Source organism: Bos mutus, chromosome 3, assembly GCF_027580195.1.
Source record: "Bos mutus isolate GX-2022 chromosome 3, NWIPB_WYAK_1.1, whole genome shotgun sequence".
Taxonomy (NCBI): domain Eukaryota; kingdom Metazoa; phylum Chordata; class Mammalia; order Artiodactyla; family Bovidae; genus Bos; species Bos mutus.
The window spans coordinates 81,451,434-81,473,444 of NC_091619.1; the positions used below are offsets into that span (position 1 = coordinate 81,451,434).

General features: G+C 39.8%; 1 protein-coding gene across 4 annotated transcripts in view; it reads right to left on the minus strand.

Moving 5' to 3' along the window:
* The window catches only part of PATJ (PATJ crumbs cell polarity complex component), a 387,741-nt gene that overhangs the window by 62,305 nt on the left and 303,425 nt on the right, over positions 1-22,011 (minus strand). For all 4 annotated transcript variants that reach the window (XM_070367927.1, XM_070367930.1, XM_070367929.1 and 1 more), the window contains exons 33-34: positions 21,015-21,129; positions 17,603-17,736 (exon numbers count right to left, since the gene is read on the minus strand). In XM_070367927.1, coding sequence (XP_070224028.1) covers positions 17,603-17,736; positions 21,015-21,129 — 249 coding nt within the window. The remainder of the gene's footprint in view (positions 1-17,602; positions 17,737-21,014; positions 21,130-22,011) is intronic.

Sequence of the window (22,011 nt, forward strand, 5' to 3'; positions counted from 1 at the left end):
AAAAAAAAAAATGCCTTTATTCCACAATTAGGGATAACATTAAAAAAACAGACAGCCAGAAAGAAGGAGCTGGTTAGGGGATTCATCACATTGTTTAAGGAACCACTGTCCTAATGTCTCCATTCCTAAAAGAATAGTATTTATTTATTTTAAAATATAAAGAAAATTCGTACATGTATTAGACCCAAAATAATATACACTGAGAAGTTTCTCCCCAGCATCTGTACTTCACTCAACTTCCCTAACCAGAAACATACAGTAATAAGTTTCCTGTATATTTTTACAGTTATTCTATATATCTATATTTGGAAAGTACCAACGGTACAAAATGCTTGAAGGCTGTACCCTCTTTAAGCTCCCTCCTTTGTTTCATGAAATTCTACTAGAGCCAGCCAAGAGTCACCTCTTTTTTCAAACTTTCCCTGACTCTCTTGCCTGGTTAAGTGGATCAACCTGTCTGGTGGTCACTACTACATCTTAGTATTATTGAAATTACGGTATTGTGATGGCTTGTTCATAGACCTAGGTCCTGTACCACCTCTTACCCTCAGTGGAACCCTTCCAGATGGGAACTGTTACCAACTCCTCTCTATATCCTGGTGCTGAGCCCAATGTAAGCCTTCAATAAATGTTTGCTAAATGATTATTAAGAAGTTAGTTGTAGATGGAAAAAGGCATCAAAATGACCCAGAAAGAGGAGGCTGGCAGGGTTAGCATGTCATAATCTTACTCTAACCCAAACAAGTTTCTGATGGTAAAAGTGATACACAACAAAAATATCCATCACAAATGGATATTAAATCCATCTGAATTTCCAGAAGATTTACTTCAGCTTGGAGAGCAATTTTACAAAGCCAAGTATGGGGGACTTAATTATCACAGAGCCCCACAAAAATCACAAACACCTCCAGGGGGATTTAAACTGAATTGCTGGAAAAGAATTTCACAGCACGCAGTAACATATTCTTGAATAGAGTCAGAGTCATCAGACATTTCAGCCCATCAATCACCATTGTCTTTACTGTGTAAGCTGCCAACAAGTAGATAAAGTAACTCATAAACACACCAGTCATTCTAGCAAAAGAAAGTTTTACTGTTGTCACAATAGGCCTATAACACTTAAAGAAGCCATGTGTTAGAAAAATTAAGGATCTCCTGTGAACTGAAGCACCTTTGTATGGGTGAACTATTTCCATAGAATGACATTTTACAGTTTTCATTTCTAGATATTCAGTGGATTGTTTTAACAAGCATTTTAGGATGAAACTTTGATAAAGAATTGTATAACAGATATTATTATTGGGTTGGCCAAAAAGTTCACTTAGTTTTAAGTAATAATAAGACACGTTTTCCATTTTTACCAAGGACTTTATTGAACAACATATTCACTGAACCAATTGGTCAACTCAATATAAAGAACTGTATATAATATGGCTTAATTTTACTGCTTGAAGGCACATTTAACTTAATTTTGATCACTCTGGAATTAAACTTTGTCATACTCATAAAAGTTCCCATATCCACTCCTAAGGGACATTTTAACTACAGGAAAGTTTCATATTAAACTTCACATTTAGGTGGAAAATATATTTACCAATAATCCATAAAAATGTTATATCCTTTTTTCCTGCTTTATGGGGAAAAAATCCCTCCTAATAAGAAAGATTTATGAAGACTAAAAGAATAATTTAAAATGTTATATATAAAATGGGCATTTTTGTTCCTTTGGCAGAAGTGATGGTTCATATCTGCAGCCTTAGAGGATTAATGTTCCTTTTAAACATCATTTAATAAAGTTCCCCTCTATGGCTGTCAAAGTTCAAAAATCATGCAGACATGTCTTCTATACTATAGACCACCTTCTCAGCAGGAAAGTCAAATCAATGGGTAGTAAAAGGTGCAAACCAAAACTACACTAAACTCTATATTGAAAAACACATGTAGAAGTATTAAGTTACTAATCTGTGATGTCTATGGCCATTACAGAGTTCAAAAAGAAAGTGTGGGTTGAAACTGCAAAAGTATATCTCACTTTGAGCAAAGTCAATAGGCTCCAAACTGTATTAATACAAATACATGGAGGAATGTTTAAGAACATGATTCTTTGCTATTATAAATCCTTTGTGACCATATTCTTTAAAAACCAAGCTTTCCTATTATATTTCAATTAGAATGTGATTTGAGCTTTGATGCAAAGAGAGGTTTAAAAAAAAAAGGCAGTAGAGTATGGAAGAAGGACCCAGAAATAAAATGAGTCAAATTTTCTGACAGCTCTGCAGTAGCCAATTCTGCAAGAACCACTTTGTTCATGATACATCATTATCACTAAAGCACAGAGCTGAGCTACATGACTTTTAAAGTCATTCCAGCTCTAAAACTTTAGACCTTGATGAACCCAGCAAAGCAGAGAAAATCTTTGTTTTACACAGATGTTTAGGCTTTGCCTAGGAATAAGACCTCCTTCTAACTAATAGACCAGAAGAATCCCAAATCTTATAGGCTAAGAGAGATCAGAAGGATGGAAGCGGGATCACAGTGGATTAGTTATCTATTGCGGCAAAACACAGGGGCTTAAAATGAAAGCTAACCATTTGTTTGTTCATAGTTCTGTGGGGTGAAGCTTAGGGCTGGGCTCAGCTGGCCAGTTCTGCTCTACGCTGTGTTAGTTGGGCTCTCCTGGGAGTTTGCAGTTAGGTTGGCCGGGGCTTCAGCTGGGATGGCTGGGTCACTCTTCCTCCAAGCACTGTCTCCACATGGTATGTCTGCCTCCTGGAAGCCAGTCCAGGCTTGTTCTCAAGGTGGCAGTATTTTAAGAGGACAAGAGCTAAGCAGCAAAGCCTCTCAATACCACCTGGAAGCCACAAAATGCCACTTTCACTACTATCGGCCAAAGCAAGTCAGTGGGTCAGCTCAAATTCAGTCTGTAAAGAGCTGCACAAAATTTCTGGTCAATTTTATCTACTGTAGACTTATCAAGTTGACCAGAGGACTCTTCCAGCCTGTAAACAATGCAAGTGAAGTTGCTCAGCCGTGTGCTACTCTCTGTGATCCCATGGACTTTAGCCTACCAGGCTCCTCCGTCCATGGAATTTTCCAGGCAAGAGTACTGGAGTGGGTTGCCATTTCCTTCTCCAGGGGATCTTCCCAACCCGGGGATCGAACCCAGGTCTTCCGTATTGCAGGCAGACAGACGCTTTACCCCCTGAGCCACCAGGCAGCAACATATGGTGGAGTGGTCTTGGCTATGGCCATAAAAACCTGTGTTCAGATTTTAGCTCTGCCACTTATCATAACTTTGTGGTATTTCTATTAAGTTAGTAACCTGTCTGGACCAGTGTTTTTATCTCTGTAAAACAGAACTCAAATCCTACGTGCTAGAGTTTGAGGAGGAAATAAGATTATATATGTACCTGAGGTCACAAAGTGTTGAACACAACTTAGCGACTTGAACAATAATGTCAAACAAAGTGTCAGCCAAATAGACGTTAAATAACTGCTAATGAGGGCTCCCAGTGCATATATGTATAAGATTTAAGAGGCACATCTGGTATATGAAGGACAAAATACATATATGTCAGAGTGGTCAAAATTCATGACTCTAAGGATGAATGACACCAGTTTTCGCCCATATTTTTTAATTTCTATTTTTTCTGTTATATTGGTAATCCTAGAAGATAACTGATTGCTTCTTTTCCAAGAAAGATTATGCAACAAGGATATTTTAGGTTATTTTTTTCTCAAGTCATGGACTGTTCAGGGCTAAGTTCAATGGACCATCCAAATGCCAATAAGATATAAACCAGATTATAAGAGTCCTGTTCCTAAATATTTTTATTTTTCTATTTCAATTAAGTTGAAACATATTTTGTGTGGATTACATATTTGCAAATTCCCCTACTTCCCCAAATACATGGTGCACTCCTGGTAATTTGTGGACATAAGCAGAGTGGGGAAACATTTTAGTTGCTAGCTTCATTTGTTCATAGCTGAGGTATAACAAGGCAACATTATGCTTTCTTGTTTCAGCTCGCAGACCGGAAACAAGCTTCCTTTCAATAGTCTTTTTTAGTGCCATGTGTTTTGCATTTTTGTGCTGTTATGGGCCTGACCAAGAAAATACATGTGTTAGACAACCTTCGCTCAATTATGAGTTATATAGAGCTGTTTGCCATTCAATGTTAATGAATCAACAATATGTAGTGAATTAAGTATCTTTAATCAGAAACACACATAAAACAAAGTTATATATTTCTCATCTGTTAAAAATGTTGTAACCAGAGGTTGGAGGAGGAATCTAACCCTATCTTTCCTCTAGAAGTAATGGTTTAGTATTCATTAATTCAGGGTTTGCTGCATCTTTATACACCATAATTACCATGAATAACAAGAATTGACTGTACTTCCTCCTTTTCCCTGGCAATACTTCACTACATCAAAACTGAGAAGCCTAACGTGAAACCTGATAAAAGCAGAAAGGTGGACAAATGCTATCTATTATAGAGATGGCAGGACTCGTGTGGACAAAGGCAGTCCTCTGTTGTTCTTGCTACACTGAGGCAGTGGGTTGTAATCCAAGGTTGGAAGAATTAATGCACTTTTCTTATGCTGTGGCATGTATTATTATGCTTATACTCAGTGCGTTTTGTGGATCTATATTTTTTTAACCAATTACAAAGGTAAAATGCAAAGATGATTCAAAACAAGTTGAAAAGTAACTAATCTTCCGCACTTTCAACAGACCAAGAATTTTCCCCTTCTTTGATGCAAAAAGTATTTGACATGCCCTCATTGATTCATAAGAAGCAAAAAGTTAGGAGGTTACTTTCAATATCTCATAAGGACATGCAGGACCCAAGGCAGAATATAGTCAATAATTGTCATAGTTCCTTTAAGACAATTTTTTTTTTCATTTTACTTAACAATTTTATAATTTGGCATACATTTAATATACTGCTTTCCCACCATGGATACAATAAGATTATTATTTACGAAGAAGTATAGTATTTGCCAAATTGATGCAGCTTTGCTTGCCAACTTCAAAGAGTGAATATAAAATTGTTTCTGTTCAGAGAACCTGAGAAGGTTATAGTTATACAGGGGAAGCCAGCAAGAGTCAAAGGAACTTATCTATCATTCTTGGAATCACAGTTTTTAAAATCTGGATTCTCTATTCTGCTCACGTTTTCACAGAATTCACTACACAGATTTTCCAAGAATCTCAGAACAGTCTTCATAAAACTGCTACACAAGGAACGAAGAGTCTATTTACATCCTAATCTCAATTTATTCATCTATTCTAATGTGCTTGGGGTAGGATATGAAGATCTATACCTATCAACCTTTCCTTCAAAGTGAAGGAAAAGGAATCACAGTGTTCAGTACCTGTTATTTTGGAACACGGATATATTCTCAGGTAATAAACTATAGACAACAAAATTAATCATTAAGTCAGCAATAGACATAGAGGTTCTTTTGACATAAAAAGCAAGGGTAAGGATTAAACGATCAGTTACACAGCAAGCAATAACACCAGAGTGTGTGTGTGTGTGTGTGTGTGTGTGTGTGTGTTAAAGCAATGGACTAGGTAAGCTATCCTAAAACTCAAACTCAAGGATTGCAAATTCTTGCACACTATTTACAGAAAACTAAAATGTGGAATGAAAATCACAGCAATAAAATAGCTAACAGAAGAATTTCTCTGAATATATAAAAATGTTTCACATTTTAAGACTTTGAAAAGCTTTCTCTTCAAGCTCAGAAAAGAAACTGCTTTATATTTACTTAAAATGGAGTTCCTTTGCCAAGTCTGATTTAACAAAAAGTTGATACTCATCAATATGAATATAATTTTTCATACTGAAATATAGGTTTAAGGAAATGGTATAATATTTGCATTAAAGTTTATAAGTCCCTATAGTTCCATCTGGTACTTATTTATCTAAATTTTACTCAGCTTGCATAATATTTTTGCTTATGGTCATATTCTTTAAGATCAGAAATGCCCAAATCTGGAAATTCAGAGGCCCTATTCGTTAACATTCTTTCAGTGTGATTCATAGACATTTTGCAAACTTTGCTTTGATTTAAAATAAAACTAAGGTAATAAGATGTTTTGTATAAAAATATATGACTTAAGCAATAACAATAAAAGGAACTTGGCTTTAGGGGATTACACGCCAAAGCAAACCACACTCCTCATGAAATAGACTGTGCAAAGTTCATTTGAAGGGGAATAGCAAAATAAAACACTTAATCAAATATAAAATAGCTTTTTACTCTGCTTAAAAAATATCTAGTGCTTCAAGTTGCCACAGTCCTACAGTTAAACAGTGAGAAGCTGTAACAGCTAAACAATGGCAAGTGACATGCTGAAGTCTTAAACCAGGTCACTTCAGAAGCTGACACATGGTTTCAGCTAAAGGACAGATACTCTTCACTTCAGTTTCTAGATGGAAGAACTTCACTACATAGTATCCAAATGTGAGAGTTCTTCTACCGTGAGATTCTTGCTAATGTATCTCTGCCCTAGAGAACTTATGTTCAACAAGAATGAATTAAATTGGTACTAAATCAGGAAGTGACAAAAAAAAATACAGGTATAGGAGAGAAATTACAAGATTCTGAATATGACATTCCCAGTCTTTTTTGTCATTGGTTGCTAAGTCATGTTCGACTCCTTTGTCACCTCATGCGCTGCAGCCCACCAGGCTCCTCTATCCATGGGATTTTCTAGGCAAGAATACTGGAGTGGGTTACTATGCCCTCCTCCAGGGGATCTTCCTGACCCAGGGATCAAACCTGCATCTCCCACACTGGCAGGCAGACTCTTAACTACTGAACCTCTTGGGAGGCCCAAGAAAGACTGCTGTTGTTTAAGAACACCTAAATTTTACAATCTATCCTGGGAATCCACTGACCTCATTTACAACAGGATGGTACCAAGAATAGAAAGATAAAACAACTGCTCTAGTCTAATCGTATTCCTCTTGCAAAGAGATAAGCTACCTCCAGACCCAGAAGAATACCAGTATAGCAACCAGGACTTATATTTATGAACGTTCCTTTGCAAAAGTGATAACAATTACCAGTTTCCCTAAAACAAAACAACAGCACAATAATTATAGAACCTTATTCTCTAGTTTAAAAAACTTAAGATTCCAAAGTTTTAAGAAATTTGTGAGATAGGAATGCAAAGGGTGGGAAGATAATGCATTTTCTTATATTGTCATCATTTTGAAAAAGAGAATTAAAATGGTAAATGTTCCATCTGATTAAAAACCAAAGCCTGGAACTTCCCTGGTGATCCAGTGGCTAAGACTCCGCATTCCCAATGCAAGGGGCCGAGTTTGATCCATGGGCAGGGAACTAGATCCCACATGCCACAACTAAGCCCTGGCACAGCCAAATAAAATAAATACATCTTGAAAAGCAAAAAACAAACAAAAAAGCCTAACAATACTAATATTCTTGCAGAGTGGCCACCTGCGCTTGTCAAAATATTCCCTGAGATGGGGCACTCACTATTCCCAGGACGTTCATTTCTTTTTTTTTAATATAAATTTATTTCTTTTAATTGGAGGCTAATTACTCTACAATATTGTATTGGTTTTGCCATACATCAACATGAATCTGCCATGGGTATACACGTGTTCCCCATCCTGAACCCCACTCCCACCTCGCTCCCCATACCATCCCTCTGGGTCGTCTCAGTGCACCAGCCCCAAGCATCCAGTATCATGCATCAAACCTGGACTGGTGATTCGTTTCATATATGATATTATACATGTTTCAATGCCATTTCATCTTTGATCAGCTGATGCTTAGAAAGTTCTTCCTTAAAATAATGTGAAGCTTGTTTTTCACTGAGTCCCTTGGGAGTATCTGAATTGTTCTCATCCTTCATCCACAAGAAGATAACCTTATGTGTTTGCAGAAAGTCGTCATTGTCCTTTCTGGTCTTCCCTTTTGCAGTCTGTTCAGTTATTCCTGAGATAATGTGGTTTCAACAATATTCTTGTGAACCACATAATTATGCCCCCAAATGAACAGAATACTCTAGCTTATAGTTAAAACTGGTCAGAGAAGCACTCCAGACAGATGTAACAGTATGTGCAAAAGCTTTGCATCAAGAGGAAACAAGACTCATTAAAGGAGCTAAATGAGGCTGACAGGGCTGGAATTCACAGTGCGCGTGATGAGGCCAGATGGAGTCATGTTTTTAAGTGCACAAGGCAAAATAAGGTGGAAGAAACACAAGCTGGAATCAAGATTGCCGGGAGAAATATCAATCACCTCAGATATGCAGATGACACCACCCTTATGGCAGAAAGTGAAGAGGAACTAAAAAGCCTCTTGATGAAGGTGAAAGAGGGGAGTGAAAAAGTTGGCTTAAAACTCAACATTCAGAAAATGAAGATCATGGCATCTGGTCCCATCACTTCATGGGAAATAGATGGGGAAACAGTGGAAACAGTGTCAGACTTTATTTTGGGGGGCTCCAAAATCACCACAGATGGTGACCGCAGCATGAAATTAAAAGACGCTTACTCCTTGGAAGGAAAGTTATGACCAACCTAGATAGCATATTCAAAAGCAGAGATATTACTTTGCCAACAAAGGTCTGTCTAGTCAAGGCTATGGTTTTTCCAATGGTCATGTATGGATGTGAGAGTTGGACTGTGAAGAAGGCTGAGCACCGAAGAATTGAGGCCTTTGAACTGTGGTGTTGGAGAAGACTCTTGAGAGTCCCTTGGACTGCGAGGAGATCCAACCAGTCCATTCCGAAGGAGATCAGCCCTGGGATTGCTTTGGAAGGAATGATGCTAAAGCTGAAACTCCAGTACTTTGGCCACCTCATGTGAAGAGTTGACTCACTGGAAAAGACTCTGATGCTGGAAGGGATTGGGGGCAGGAGGAGAAGGGGACGACAGAGGATGAGATGGCTGGATGGCATCACTGACTCAATGGACGTGAGTCTGAGTGAACTCCGGGAGTTGGTGATGGACAGGGAGGCCTGGCGTGCTGCAATTCATGGGGTTGCAAAGAGTCAGACACGACTGAGCGACTGAACTGAACTGAAAGATACAAAGGGCTTCCCTGGTGGCTCAGGCAGTTAAAGCGTCTGCCTGCTGTGTGGGAGACTCGGGTTCGATCCCTGGGTTGGGAAGATCCCCTGGAGAAGGAAATGGCAACCCACTCCAGTACTCTTGCCTGGAAAATTCCATGCACTGAGGAGACTGAGGAGCCTGGTGGGTTGCAGCCCATGGGGTTGCAAAGGTTGCCCCACACCTTCTCCCTCTCGACCCTCCCGCTCCGTGGAGGACAGCGGCTCCTCGATTGCCCGGGGACCTGCCGAGGCCAGGGCCGAGGACACACCACCGCCTGCCCACAGAGAGGCGGAGCCCGCAGAGGTTAAAGAGCGAGGGTGGCACGGACCACCACCACCGCCTGGCCCGCCGGCGGGCGGCCGGAGCGACAAACCCTGTGTCGAGGGCTGACTTTCAATAGACCGCAGCGAGGTCGCAAAGATGCAAAATAAAATAAAGCAGGCCTGTTCTCAAGGAGCTCAGAGTTTGGCGGGTGAGATGGATAACTCCCTTTTTCAGGTGAAGGTTGATGACACAGAGGGGTAGTGCTAGGAAAGGGGCCCAAATACTGAGGCTTTTGAGTCAGATCATCTGATGAAACTCCAACTGGACCAACTGCTAGATTTATACCCTTGGAGAAGTTACCTAACTTATCTGTATCTTGGTTTCCTCGCCTATAAAATGGGGATAGTACTACTACTTCTCCTATGGGGTTGTTGTGAAGAATAAATGAGATGATATTTATTAATTATATATTAAGAACAGTGCTGGGATCATTTTTTTTTATTTTATTTTTAAACTTTACATAATTGTATTAGTTTTGCCAAATATCAAAATGAATCCGCCACAGGTATACATGTGTTCCCCATCCTGAACCCCAAACAAATAACTAATTATCTGGAAAGAGTCATGTTTCTCAGTGTTCAGATCAGATCAGATCAGTCGCTCAGTCGTGTCCGACTCTTTGCGACCCCATGAATCGCAGCACTCCAGGCCTCCCTGTCCATCACCAACTCCTGGAGTTCATTCAGACTCACGTCCATCGAGTCAGTGATGCCATCCAGCCATCTCATCCTCTGTCGTCCTCTTCTCCTCCTGCCCCCAATCCCTCCCAGCATCAGAGTCTTTTCCAGTGAGTCAACCCTTCGCATGAGGTGGCCAAAGTACTGGAGTTTCAGCTTTAGCATCAGTCCTTCCAAAGCAATCCCAGGGCTGATCTCCTTCAGAATGGACTGGTTGGATCTCCTTGCAGTCCAAGGGACTCTCAAGAGTCTTCTCCAACAGCACACTTAAAAACCATCAGTTCTTCGGCACTCAGCCTTCTTCACAGTCCAACTCTCACATCCATACATGACCACAGGAAAAACCATAGCCTTGACTAGACAAACCTTTGTTGGCAAAGTAATGTCTCTGCTTTTCAATATGCTATCTAGGTTAGTCATAACTTTCCTTCCAAGGAGTAAGCGTCTTTTAATTTCATGGCTGCAGTCAACATCTGTAGTGATTTTGGAGCCCAGAAAAATAAAGTCTGACACTGTTTCCACTGTTTCCCTATCTATTTCCCATGAAGTGGTGGGACCGGGTGCCATGATCTTCGTTTTCTGAATGTTGAGCTTTAAGCCAACTTTTTCGCTCTCCACTTTCACTTTCATCAAGAGGCTTTTGAGTTCCTCTTCACTTTCTGCCATAAGGGTAGTGTCATCTGCATATCTGAGGTGATTGATACTTCTCCCGGCAATCTTGATTCCAGTTTGTGTTTCTTCCAGTCCAGCGTTTCTCATGATGTACTCTGCATAGAAGTTAAATAAACAGGGTGACAATATACAGCCTTGACAAACTCCTTTTCCTATTTGGAACCAGTCTGTTGTTCCATGTCCAGTTCTAACTGTTGCTTCCTGACCTGCATACAAATTTCTCAAGAGGCAGATCAGGTGGTCTGGTATTCCCATCTCTTTCAGAATTTTCCACAGTTTATTGTGATCCACACAGTCAAAGGCTTTGGCATAGTCAATAAAGCAGAAATAGATGTTTTTTCTGGAACTCTTGTTTTTTCCATGATCCAGCGGATGTTGGCAATTTGATCTCTCGTTCCTCTGCCTTTTCTAAAACCAGCTTGAACATCAGGAAGTTCATGGTTCACATATTGCTGAAGCCTGGCTTGGAGAATTTTGAGCATTACTTTACTAGCGTGTGAGATGAGTGCAATTGTGAGGTAGTTTGAGCATTCTTTGGCATTGCCTTTCTTTGGGATTGGAATGAAAACTGACCTTTTCCAGTCCTGTGGCCACTGCTGAGTTTTCCAAATGTGCTGGCATATTGAGTGCGGCACTTTCACAGCATCATCTTTCAGGATTTGAAATAACTCAACTGGAATTCCATCACCTCCACTAGCTTTGTTCATAGTGATGCTTTCTAAGGCCTACTTGACTTCACATTCCAGGATGTCTGGCTCTAGGTCAGTGATCACACCATCGTGATTATCTGGGTCATGAAGATCTTTTTTATACAGTTCGTCTGTGTATTCTTGCCATCTCTCAGTGTTCAGGTAAGGTACTAAAGACACAGAGATGAAGGGAGCAAAGGATCTACTTGAAGATAATATATTTAATAATAATAATTGCTGAACTCAATGTAGACGGGCACTAGGAAAATTTCTTTATATTCTTTATGTTAATTAATCTCCATACCAGCCTTAAGAGGTAGATTTGGTCATCACCATTATTTTACAAAGGAAGAAGCAGATTTAACTTAGAAAGTTTCTCTTGTCCAAGGCCCCACAATTAAAGATCTGGGATTCTGATACTGTAGAATTAGCATCATTACCCTGCTCTGCTTCCTGTTAGGTTTAATAGAAACGTTGTCTATAGTCTGGGACCTTTAACAACAGTACTCAGAGAAAGAAAAACAGAGAGTGAGGGTCCTGGAGAAACTTACCTTCATTTCACTTCACTTGCTCAATCCCCAAAACATAGTTCAAGTCTGCCAACACCCTTTTTTTATCCCCTCTCTGGCTGTGCTATGTGGCATGCAGGTTCTTAGCTCCCTGACCAAGGATCGAACCCACATCCCCTGCAGTGGAAGTGTGGCTTAACCACTGGACCACCAGGGAAGTCCCAATAGCTAAGGAAGGAGAAGAACTTGATTTATTTATTTTGCCAATACTCTGAAATACTTTTCTTTCTCTTCTCTAGAATTCCCAAAGTTGATAATAAAATAACCCCAATTAATGACACTGGAGAGCTATATTTTAGTTTTTGTAGGACACTGCAAATAAAACTTCTAATTAGTAAGCAAACATTTCTGATACCCAAAGGATTCAGGGATAGGTGTTAGCAATATGAGGCAAATATCATAAGAGGTAAGAGTCCTTGGTCTTTCATTTGGAAGAATATGCCAAGTCTCTGAGCCACAAGATTTCATGCAAATTTGCTACTCCAAGACCAAAGAGGGGGCGTAAGAGAGACAGGATGAAAGGATGGCTAGATAAGATGGATGGAGGTAAATTTTAAAAAGAGGAATTAATATACTGTCTCTTTTATGTAATAGGCCTTATCTAGCTCCCTGGTTGCATGTCTCCCTCAAATTCTTATGTGGAAATCTTAGTGCCCCTGCTCAAAGGAGGCAGGGCCTTTGAGAGGTGATAAATAAGGTTATGTATGGATGTGAGAGTTGGACTATAAAGAAAACTGAGCACCAAAGAATTGATGCTTTTGAACTGTGGTGTTGGAGAAGACTCTTGAGAGTCCCTTGGACTGCAAGGAGATCCAACCAGTCCATCCTAAAGGAGATCCGTCCTGGGTGTTCATTGGAAGGACTGATGCTGAAGCTGAAACTCCAATACTGTGGACACCTGATGTGAAGGCCAAAGGGTTAGGTGGCATCAAATGATGTCACCTCATTTGAAAACACCCTGATGCTGGGAAAGATTGAGGGCAAGAGGAGAAGGGGATGACAGAGGATGAGATGGTTGGATGGCATCAACGACTCGATGGACATGGGTTTGGGTGAACTCCAGGAGTTGGTGATGGATAGGGAGGCCTGGTGTGCTGCGGTTCATGGAGTCACAAAGAGTAGGACATGACTGAGTGACTGAACTGAACTGAACTGAAGTAAGGTCATGAGGGCAAAGCCCTCGAGGATGAGTGCCCTAATAAAAGAGGCCCCACAGAACTCACTTGCTCCTTTCTCCATGGAAAGATATGAGAAACCTGTAGCCCGGAAGAGGGTCCTCATCCTACTGTGCTAGCACCTAGACTTCTAGCCTCCAGAACTATGAGAAATAAATTTCTGTTGTTTTTAAACCATCCAGTCTGTGATGTTTTGTGACAGCAGCCTGAACAGACTAATGGCACCTGCTTATGAGAAACACACATAAAAACTAGTCTATATTGATTAAATCTAGAAAGTTCATGCAACAGTTTTACTTTCTTCTACTTTCCAGAGAAATTCCCTGTTTTAATAGTCCCTATTAGGGTTTTTCATTAAAAACATTAAAGGCAGTAGAATCAACTTGAACGAGTGTGTGAGCTCTTTAAGGGCAGGGTTGCTTCACTCAGCTTTGTATCCTCAGCAGTAAGCAAAGGCTAGCCTCTGAGCACACATGTGCTTCCTATCACACAAGAGCCAGACTCCCCAAAAGCAGACCTAGGAGCACATCATATGGTTCAAACCACAGAGACAAAGGTTGTCAAGGAGGATTGGGTCCAGGTGTGCTCATAAACCTTTCCAAAGGGGTCACTTCAGCATTACCTTGGTATTTTAAGAGGTCTATTTAGATGGCTGGCCGCAAATACAATGGGATGCTAAGTGAGCTCTCTCTCTGTGATCTCAGAAACCATTTGTCTTGGCTCCAGATAAACTATTTATGGCAGATAGAACTGATGTGGTGTCAAGACCAAGTCCCAGAGGCTTAATACCTCTAAAGATGGCAAAAAACATCTGTTGGATACACAATAAAGAGGGCACAGAAACCTTAACTGGGAGGGCTGGGGAAAAGCCTTAAGAAAGACCACGAGCCCTTAGAATACGCTAGCACCAGAGCTGAAATAAGGATGTGTCACATAATCAAAAGTCCAAAGGCAAGAACTTCTGTCAGCAGATTCAACATTGTCTTGATTCCTTTTATACTGTCTCTTTGTTTGCTGACTGCCTGCTGGCTGGATGCATTTCTAGGACCTGATTGGATAAAGTGACCTGGAGTGTCAATTAGCTGGTATATCCCATGTGACCTATGTCAAAATTTGGAGGTGGGGAAAGGAAAAAAGAAAGATACTTGTTGTGGTAAACACTGGATTTCTTTGTTAAAGCACCTTCCACCCTCCTGCTGTTCAGCCTCACCAAAATAACATGCCTATATATTACTTGTGAGTCAAGCTTAACAGCTTTTGATGAGGTACCTGAGGTTAGGAAATAAAAACTGTGTCTCATTTCTCATTTTTAAGTGGTGCTTATCCTTCCAAGGACAATGGGATTTACAGTCTCAAAAGGCAGAACCATATATTATGAACCTCAAGATGCTCTTAAAGAATTTTTTTTTGGTTGTCTCACGGTGGCAAGAGAAGCAGAGAATAGTATTTCTCAAACAGCCTCCCAACCAGGATGCAGGGGGTGCTGTCAAGCAGTGGAAGCCCTCGAGCTAGTGACCAGCAGCACAAACATACACGGTATTTAAGATCCAAGAGCAGACAGGTATAGCTAGCCAACCCTCACCAAGCAAAAAATCAAATTGATAACAACAAAAGAAGAAGGAAAATAAAAACAAATCAGCCAATAAACTCATTCAGTTAGGTCAGATATGCTGATTAAAGTCTTCCAACTTCCTCTGGGAAATCTAGTTTCTGTCTTATTTTAAGCAGTTATTAAGAGATTCATTTATTTACAAAAAATAAATCAGAGGGCTTTTTCTTTATGAAAGAATTCACTGAAGAATTTCCTTAAAATGTAATTTCTCTGGTTCACTTCAAATATAACTTTATACCAATTTCAATTTATTTCCTATTCAACAACATCTGCTTGAATGTTGAATGAGGAAATATGAGGCAATAGACCATGAGGGGGAAAATGAGGCAACAGACTATGAGAAGCAGACATCTCTAATGTTCACGGTCAACCAGCAATTTCTGAAAACCACCCCAATAATCTTAGTATATGATATATATGTGGATGGTCAACTATCAGCTCCAAGATCAGCTCAGGAGAGATCATGGAAGTTGGAGAAGCCAGGGAAGCTTTGCATCGGCGACTGGAGGAGGTACAGACTCTTGAGGAAGAAGCAGGAAGGTGTAGAAAGAGAGCAGGTTGAGGGGAGGTGAGCAGAGGCTGAGAGGCTGGAATGCACATGAGAGTCTGGGTAACTGTTCTGATCCTTTGTCGGTGGTGTGTACCCTCCTGGGTACAGCAGGAACTCACTGGTGGTTGGAAGGATAGCCAAAGTGTTTCTATGGACTATTCAAAGGCCAGATCACACATAACTAGAAGGCATTATTAAAAACACAATTTGAAAATGTAACCTAGACCAAAATATGTAAAGGGAAGCTTCTAAGGAAGAGTTCACTTCTTTCCTCAATAACTAATGCTGAACAGGGAGTGTTCCAAGCCAGACCACAAAAAAGTAGAAAAGTCCTGGGACCTTAAGGAGCCAAAGACCCATGAACGAGCTGGGAGCTAAAACTGGCTGCTAAGCTGGCTAACTCCAAGTGTTCCCAATTCCACCCAGGCTGATGAAAACATCACCATGGACACGGGAAGCCACATACAGCAGTTCCTGCCGGCACAGGCCAAGCAAGAGTAACACAGGAAATAATTAGCCAGAACCCTGGAGAAAAATTTTAACACTATTTTAATCGAGCTGAAGGAAATAAAATCCTTTAATAAATAAACACAAGCCTCTGTGCACACTGAGGTTGAGGTGGCTCACTAGTAGGGTCAAATGAACTACTAGGGTTCTCTAGATAAGGCCTGATAGTGGGAGAGAGAGGGAGCATGACCAGGAAACACATAGAAGGCAGTAAGACCCTGGTTTCTGCAACATATGTTGTTCTTGAGTTGCCCTGTGCCTTAGGGAACTAATGTCCATCTAGTCAAGGCTATGGTTTTTCCAGTGGTCATGTATGGATGTGAGAGTTGGACTGTGAAGAAAGCTGAGCGCTGAAGAATTGATGCTTTTGAAGTGTGGTGTTGAGAAGACTCTTGAGAGTCCCTTGGACTGCAAGGAGATCCAACCAGTCCATCCTAAAGGAAATCAGTCCTGGGTGTTCATTGGAAGAACTGATGCTAAAGCTGAAACTCCAATACTTTGGCCACCTCATGCAAAGAGTTGACTCATTGGAAAAGACCCTGATGCTGGGAGGGATTGGGGGCAGGAGGAGAAGGGGATGACAGAGGATGAGATGGTTGGATGGCATCACTGACTCGATAGACATGAGTTTGAGTAAACTCCAGGAGTTGGTGATGGACAGGGAGGCCTGGCGTGCTGCGATTCATGGGGTCGCAAAGAGTCGGACACGACTGAGCAACTGAACTAACTAACCAGGGAACTAATGTTCATTACAGGAAAATAGAGCAGGATCTCTCCTCACCCCCCACAACAGTACTAAACACAGAAATATTATATTCCTGTCAAAAATGGAGAGAATAATTTTATTGATATTATACTTGTTCTATCTGTAAATCTGGCATATACAATTTGCTGCGTGTTTGGTCAGTTGTGTCCGACTCTGCAACGCCATGGACTGTAGCCCGCCAGGCTCCTCTATGGGATTCTCCAGGTAAGAATACTGGTGAGGGTTGCCATTTCCTCCTCCAGGAGATCTTCCTGACCCAGGGATCGAACCTGGGTCTCCTGTGGCTCCTGCACAGGCAGGTGGACTCTTTACCACTGAGTCACCTGGGAAACCCATATACAATTTACTTCTTACCAAATAAAATGGACAAAAGAAATACCAAAATGTTCATTTAAAAGCATATTCATTAATAAGAGTGATTTTCTCTAGGGAGAGGCCCTGGTTGGGGTTGGGGTTGAAGGCAAGGCTAGGCAACAAGGGTAGGAGACAGATTTATCTTTCAGTTTATATCCTTCCGTGTCAATTTAATTTTGTATAATGTGCATGTATTACTTATTCAAATAATATGCATTGATTAATCACATTTTTATAAATCAAAACCCAAGGAGTTTTACATTTCAATGACTATTGATTAGTGACAATCAAATGTACTGAATAATGAAAGATCCATCATACAAGTAAAAACTGACCTTTGAGACCAGTTTTTAAAAAAATTATGAGTAGATGTGAACATGGTCAAAATAAAGCCAAGCCTACATTTTGGGATTGGAGTAACTGATGTACATTTTATGTATCAATTCACTAAATAGCAATGATCATAATGATAATAATAGCAGTAGTTCATATATTTACATGCCAAGAAAAAGCTGTCTTTCATAGAAGTGACACGAGGCCATAATAAGGCTCAGTATCTAACTCTGTGCCAGTGGATATATTGTACTTCTAGAAACTTACCAAGGGTGTGTCTTTTCCTCCCACAATGCTGAGACCAAGCCCCGAACGCCCTTTGGATATTTCTATAATCATCTCCTGGCCAGGAATGATGGGACATGTGGCGGGGTCCACTGACAGAGGAGCCTGGAAACCACCTGGAGAAGAAGTGAACACAGAGTGACTGGCAAGCAGGAGATGCATCTCAGCTTGTACATTCCACTGCTCGGGGAGTGCAGGGTTTGTACGTGTTTATCACTGCACTCTTTTCCTGCCAAGTATCATGAAGGGAAACACTGGGTCACCACTCCCCATTCAGCCTTGGATGAAACATGACATTCCTATGACACTTTTGAGTTGAAGACAATAACTACCACCAACCCAAACCATCAACCACTTTAGTTACCCAGTATTTGAAATTTTTTAAATCTCAAAATATACCATGAAAACTGGGATGGAAAAATTTAAGTTGATTAAATAATTAAGTACATGTGGATATATGCCATAATTATATATATTAATAATGATATATATGACATAAATTTTGAGCTATAGTTTCAAAATACTAGAAATAGTGCTTAAATACTTTCAGTTAGAGCATATCATATGAATTAAGATGTATAAAGGATCCAATCAATAAAGTATGACAAATGAAAATAATCCCCAAATAGAAACATAGTAAAAAAAAATTGTGTTATAAACTGTAAAATTAATTGCTGGGTCCATAAATGAAAAGCTTGTTAAAAGAGTCATTGCTGTTTTACTTTTAAAATTCATTGTTTTAGGCCAATTTTTCTAAAAACTGGGAGAAAAAATATTTACACATGTCCATTTTCAGTCAAAAGTCAAACAGTTTTCAAATGTTTGAAAATCCAAACATTCAAAATGACAGTTTCAAGAGAATCTTATAATAGTTTCTAGAGAACTTCATATTTTTTGATAACTAATTTTGATCATTGTGAATACTGATTCTTGTTGCTGTTTAGCTGCTAAGTTGTGTCTGACTCTTCTGCAACCCCATGGCCTGTAGCCCGCCAGGCTCCTCTGTGCATGGGATTTCCCAGGAAAGAATATTGGAGTGGGTTGCCATTTCCTTCTCCAGGGCATCTTCCCAACCCAGGGTTTGAACCCACATCTCCTGCATTGGCAGGTGGATTCTTTACCACTGAGCCACAAGGATCCTTACCTCGTGACAGAATTTGCTAAAGGACTGATAATAAAGGGCCCTATCTGCTGGTCAGCTGCAGCTAATGCACAGTGACCAAGCTGACATCCACAAACCCCTGTTTAAGCAAGGGCCAGCAGACTATGGCCCCAGCACCAAGAATGGCTTCTACTTCAAAAGGTTAAAAAAAAAAAAAAAGTCAAAAGAAAAATAACGTTTCAACACATGTGAAAAGTATAGAAATTCAAATTTTAATATCTGTAAATAAAGTTTTATTGGAATTCAGCTCTACTAATTCATTTATATCCAGTCCACAGCTGCTAATGGCAGAGTTGAGTAGCTGCAAGAGAGACCATATGGCCCACAAGCCTCATATTTACTACCTGACTCCTTACAGAATGTTTGCCAATCCTAGAAAACAAAAGAAAACAGGCTCCGGGTAAGCCTGTAGGGGTTCTGCTCTGACTCAGCAATAATCATTGTCTTTGGGACAAAAGGGCACGGGTTTCCAGATGTTGCAGAAATGGATTTGAGTTTCCAAGGAAATTAAGGAAATGAATAGTGGATGAAACTGAGGCTCATTGGTCTGAGGCTCATGTAATTGCTATCTAAGAGGGTGTTTAAGGGATCAAATAAATAATGTGCTGGCTCAGCCCAGGGTCGGACATAGTGTAGCATTCACATAGGTGCCATTCCTGACCACATGGAATTTATAAATCTAATGGCCTTTTGTTTAACAGTGAGAAATTTAGGGACATAGCCTCAGTAACAATTTTAAAATGCCATATTAAATGGATATTAAATTGTAAACCTAATTTGACTCTAGATATTTACACAACATATGTATTTCATGCTATATTTTTCACTAATTTACAATAAAAACAATGTACCATGGCAGCAGAGTTTCATGAATGCTTTAAAAAGTTTATGCTCCTTACATAAATCACTGGTTTAGTCTCTTGACTGAGGGAAAGCAGTCAGATACACTGGAGGTGGCATTTCTTTCCCTCTTCGGCTTCTGCCTCACCCTAGCCCAGCTGTGAGTCAGTCTCGGTGTTTATTTCTCTCAAAGAATCCAGCCCAAGGCCTGACTCCTACGAAGTCCCCAATCAGTGTTTGGTAAGTGGATGGCTGAATGAATATAATTTCCACAGATTAAATTGTGGGATGAGTAATTTCTGTTAACGAGGTAAAAATATGGGATATTTATTATCAAGATTCCATTGGTCTACATAGGGGTCATCACACATCTTTGGTAAAAGGCCAGGTGGTAAATATCTGCGGCTTTACATGCCATACCAGCTCTGGTGCAGCTCCTCAAATCTCTCTTTATAGTGTGAAAGCAGCCATAGATAATATGTAAATAAACCAGTATTCCCATAAAATTTTATTTATGGACACTGAGATCTGAATTTCATACAATTTTCATGAAACAGTCTTTTGATTTTTTTCTAACCTTTTATAAATGTGAAAACCATTATTAGCTTCAGGACCATGTAAAAACAGATGGTGGGCCAACTGTGACCCAGGGGTCATAGTTTGCTGACCACATTCATTAAGTATTTTAGTAAAAATCTAGTGCTTTAAAATAATACCTGCCTCATAAAATTTTTAAGAGTTAATGTTCGTGAAAAAAAAATATGTAAAAGGCAAATACCATAAAGGTGTCAGGTCTCCTAAATTCACACAGGGTCATGCTTTACCACTGGTGAGCAAGGTGTTTTAAATAGTCCTTTTAAAAATGATTTATATTGGATAAAAGCAGATGGAAATATTCATTATTCATTTTGAAGTTCTATTTTCAACCATTAGTCAGCATAATACAATCTAGCAATTCAGAGATAAAGTAAATACTTATTTCTTTAAGCACTGAAAATTAACAATCTATAAATAGCTCATATCAACATAGGCAAGTATACAATTTCGTTCAATGTGATTTTTAAGATATACTACTTGTGAACTATATACAATCCTTTGGCATGATTAGATAATAATCCAGAAGCCTCAGATTCAAGTAGCATATATTGAGTGCCTTTTTAAATTCTAGTACTTTTATATTCAATAAACAATAAGCAATCCCACTGGTGGAGATAAGGAAAAAGATGTTGAAGATCAAGTAACCAATCCAAGTCCCAAAGCTCAGGAAGTAGAGCAAGGATGCCAGCCAGGCTTCCTGACTCCTGATCCAGTGCTCTCTTCAGGACAACAAAATCCTTTCCTTTTCCAAGGTTTGATGAATCAATTCAAGTCTGCTCAGAGAAAGAGTCATACCATAGCCTGTGAAGTCTGCATCTGTTGAATGGTATGAAGTTGGTGCTAAAGGTATCTCTTGTGAACTGAAGGAGATTTTCGTTGAGTATTTTTGCTGTTTCATTTGGCTGCTGGCCTACAAAAGGAAGGAAAGTTAGATGAATGTCAGAGAAGAGGAAGATAACAAAAGGAGAAGACTTTAAAACTGGGGTATTGTCACCAAAACACTCCAATAATGCCTCTTGAAAATTCAAGTTGGAGAGGTGGCAAGGGGAAGTTAGGATGATTTTTGTTTCATTCCCCATGCTTTCTTAATTAACTTTAAAGTGCTTTGGTGAAGGATGGATCAAGGAAGGGAAGAAGGACAGGAACCATCATTGTGGTTTATGTATAAAGCCAGAGCTGGGAAGCATTTTTACATGATGAAATCAGTGTGAAGTTTATAGATCTGTGCTGAGCGCAGTGAAAAACAATCTATGCTGTGGATATTCTGAGTACATGACACTGCCCATCTCTTCTGGACACATTCACATGGTCAAAGAGTCATGAGGTAAGTTAATTGACATGAGGGGCAGGAAGGGATAACAAGCATCTGCTGAAAGCCTACTAAGTGCCAGGTACATCATTATACTTCATTCACCTAAAAAAAAAAAAAAAGCTTATTCACCTTCAATTCCCAGTGCCTGGAACATAGTAGGGCCTGGATAAATGCTGAATGAATGAATGAATGCAAAGAGCATAATTGAAGACATGGAAACTCAGTGGGAAATAAATCTGTAACTCAATGAAAGTACAGAGACCTTTGCTGTGTGAGCTTTAGAAAATGAACTTGCAATTCTAAATTTTTGTTGCTAATACCTCTAATGAGTATTAGTATTAGAAAACTAAGAAAAACCAAAAGGACTCCATGCTTGCTTAACAGGCAGTTAGGAAATATACAGAGTAACCTGACCTGCCTTCTGGATCTGTAGTTAGCCAGAGAACCCATCCCCAGCTAGAAGATTCTGGTGGAGACAGT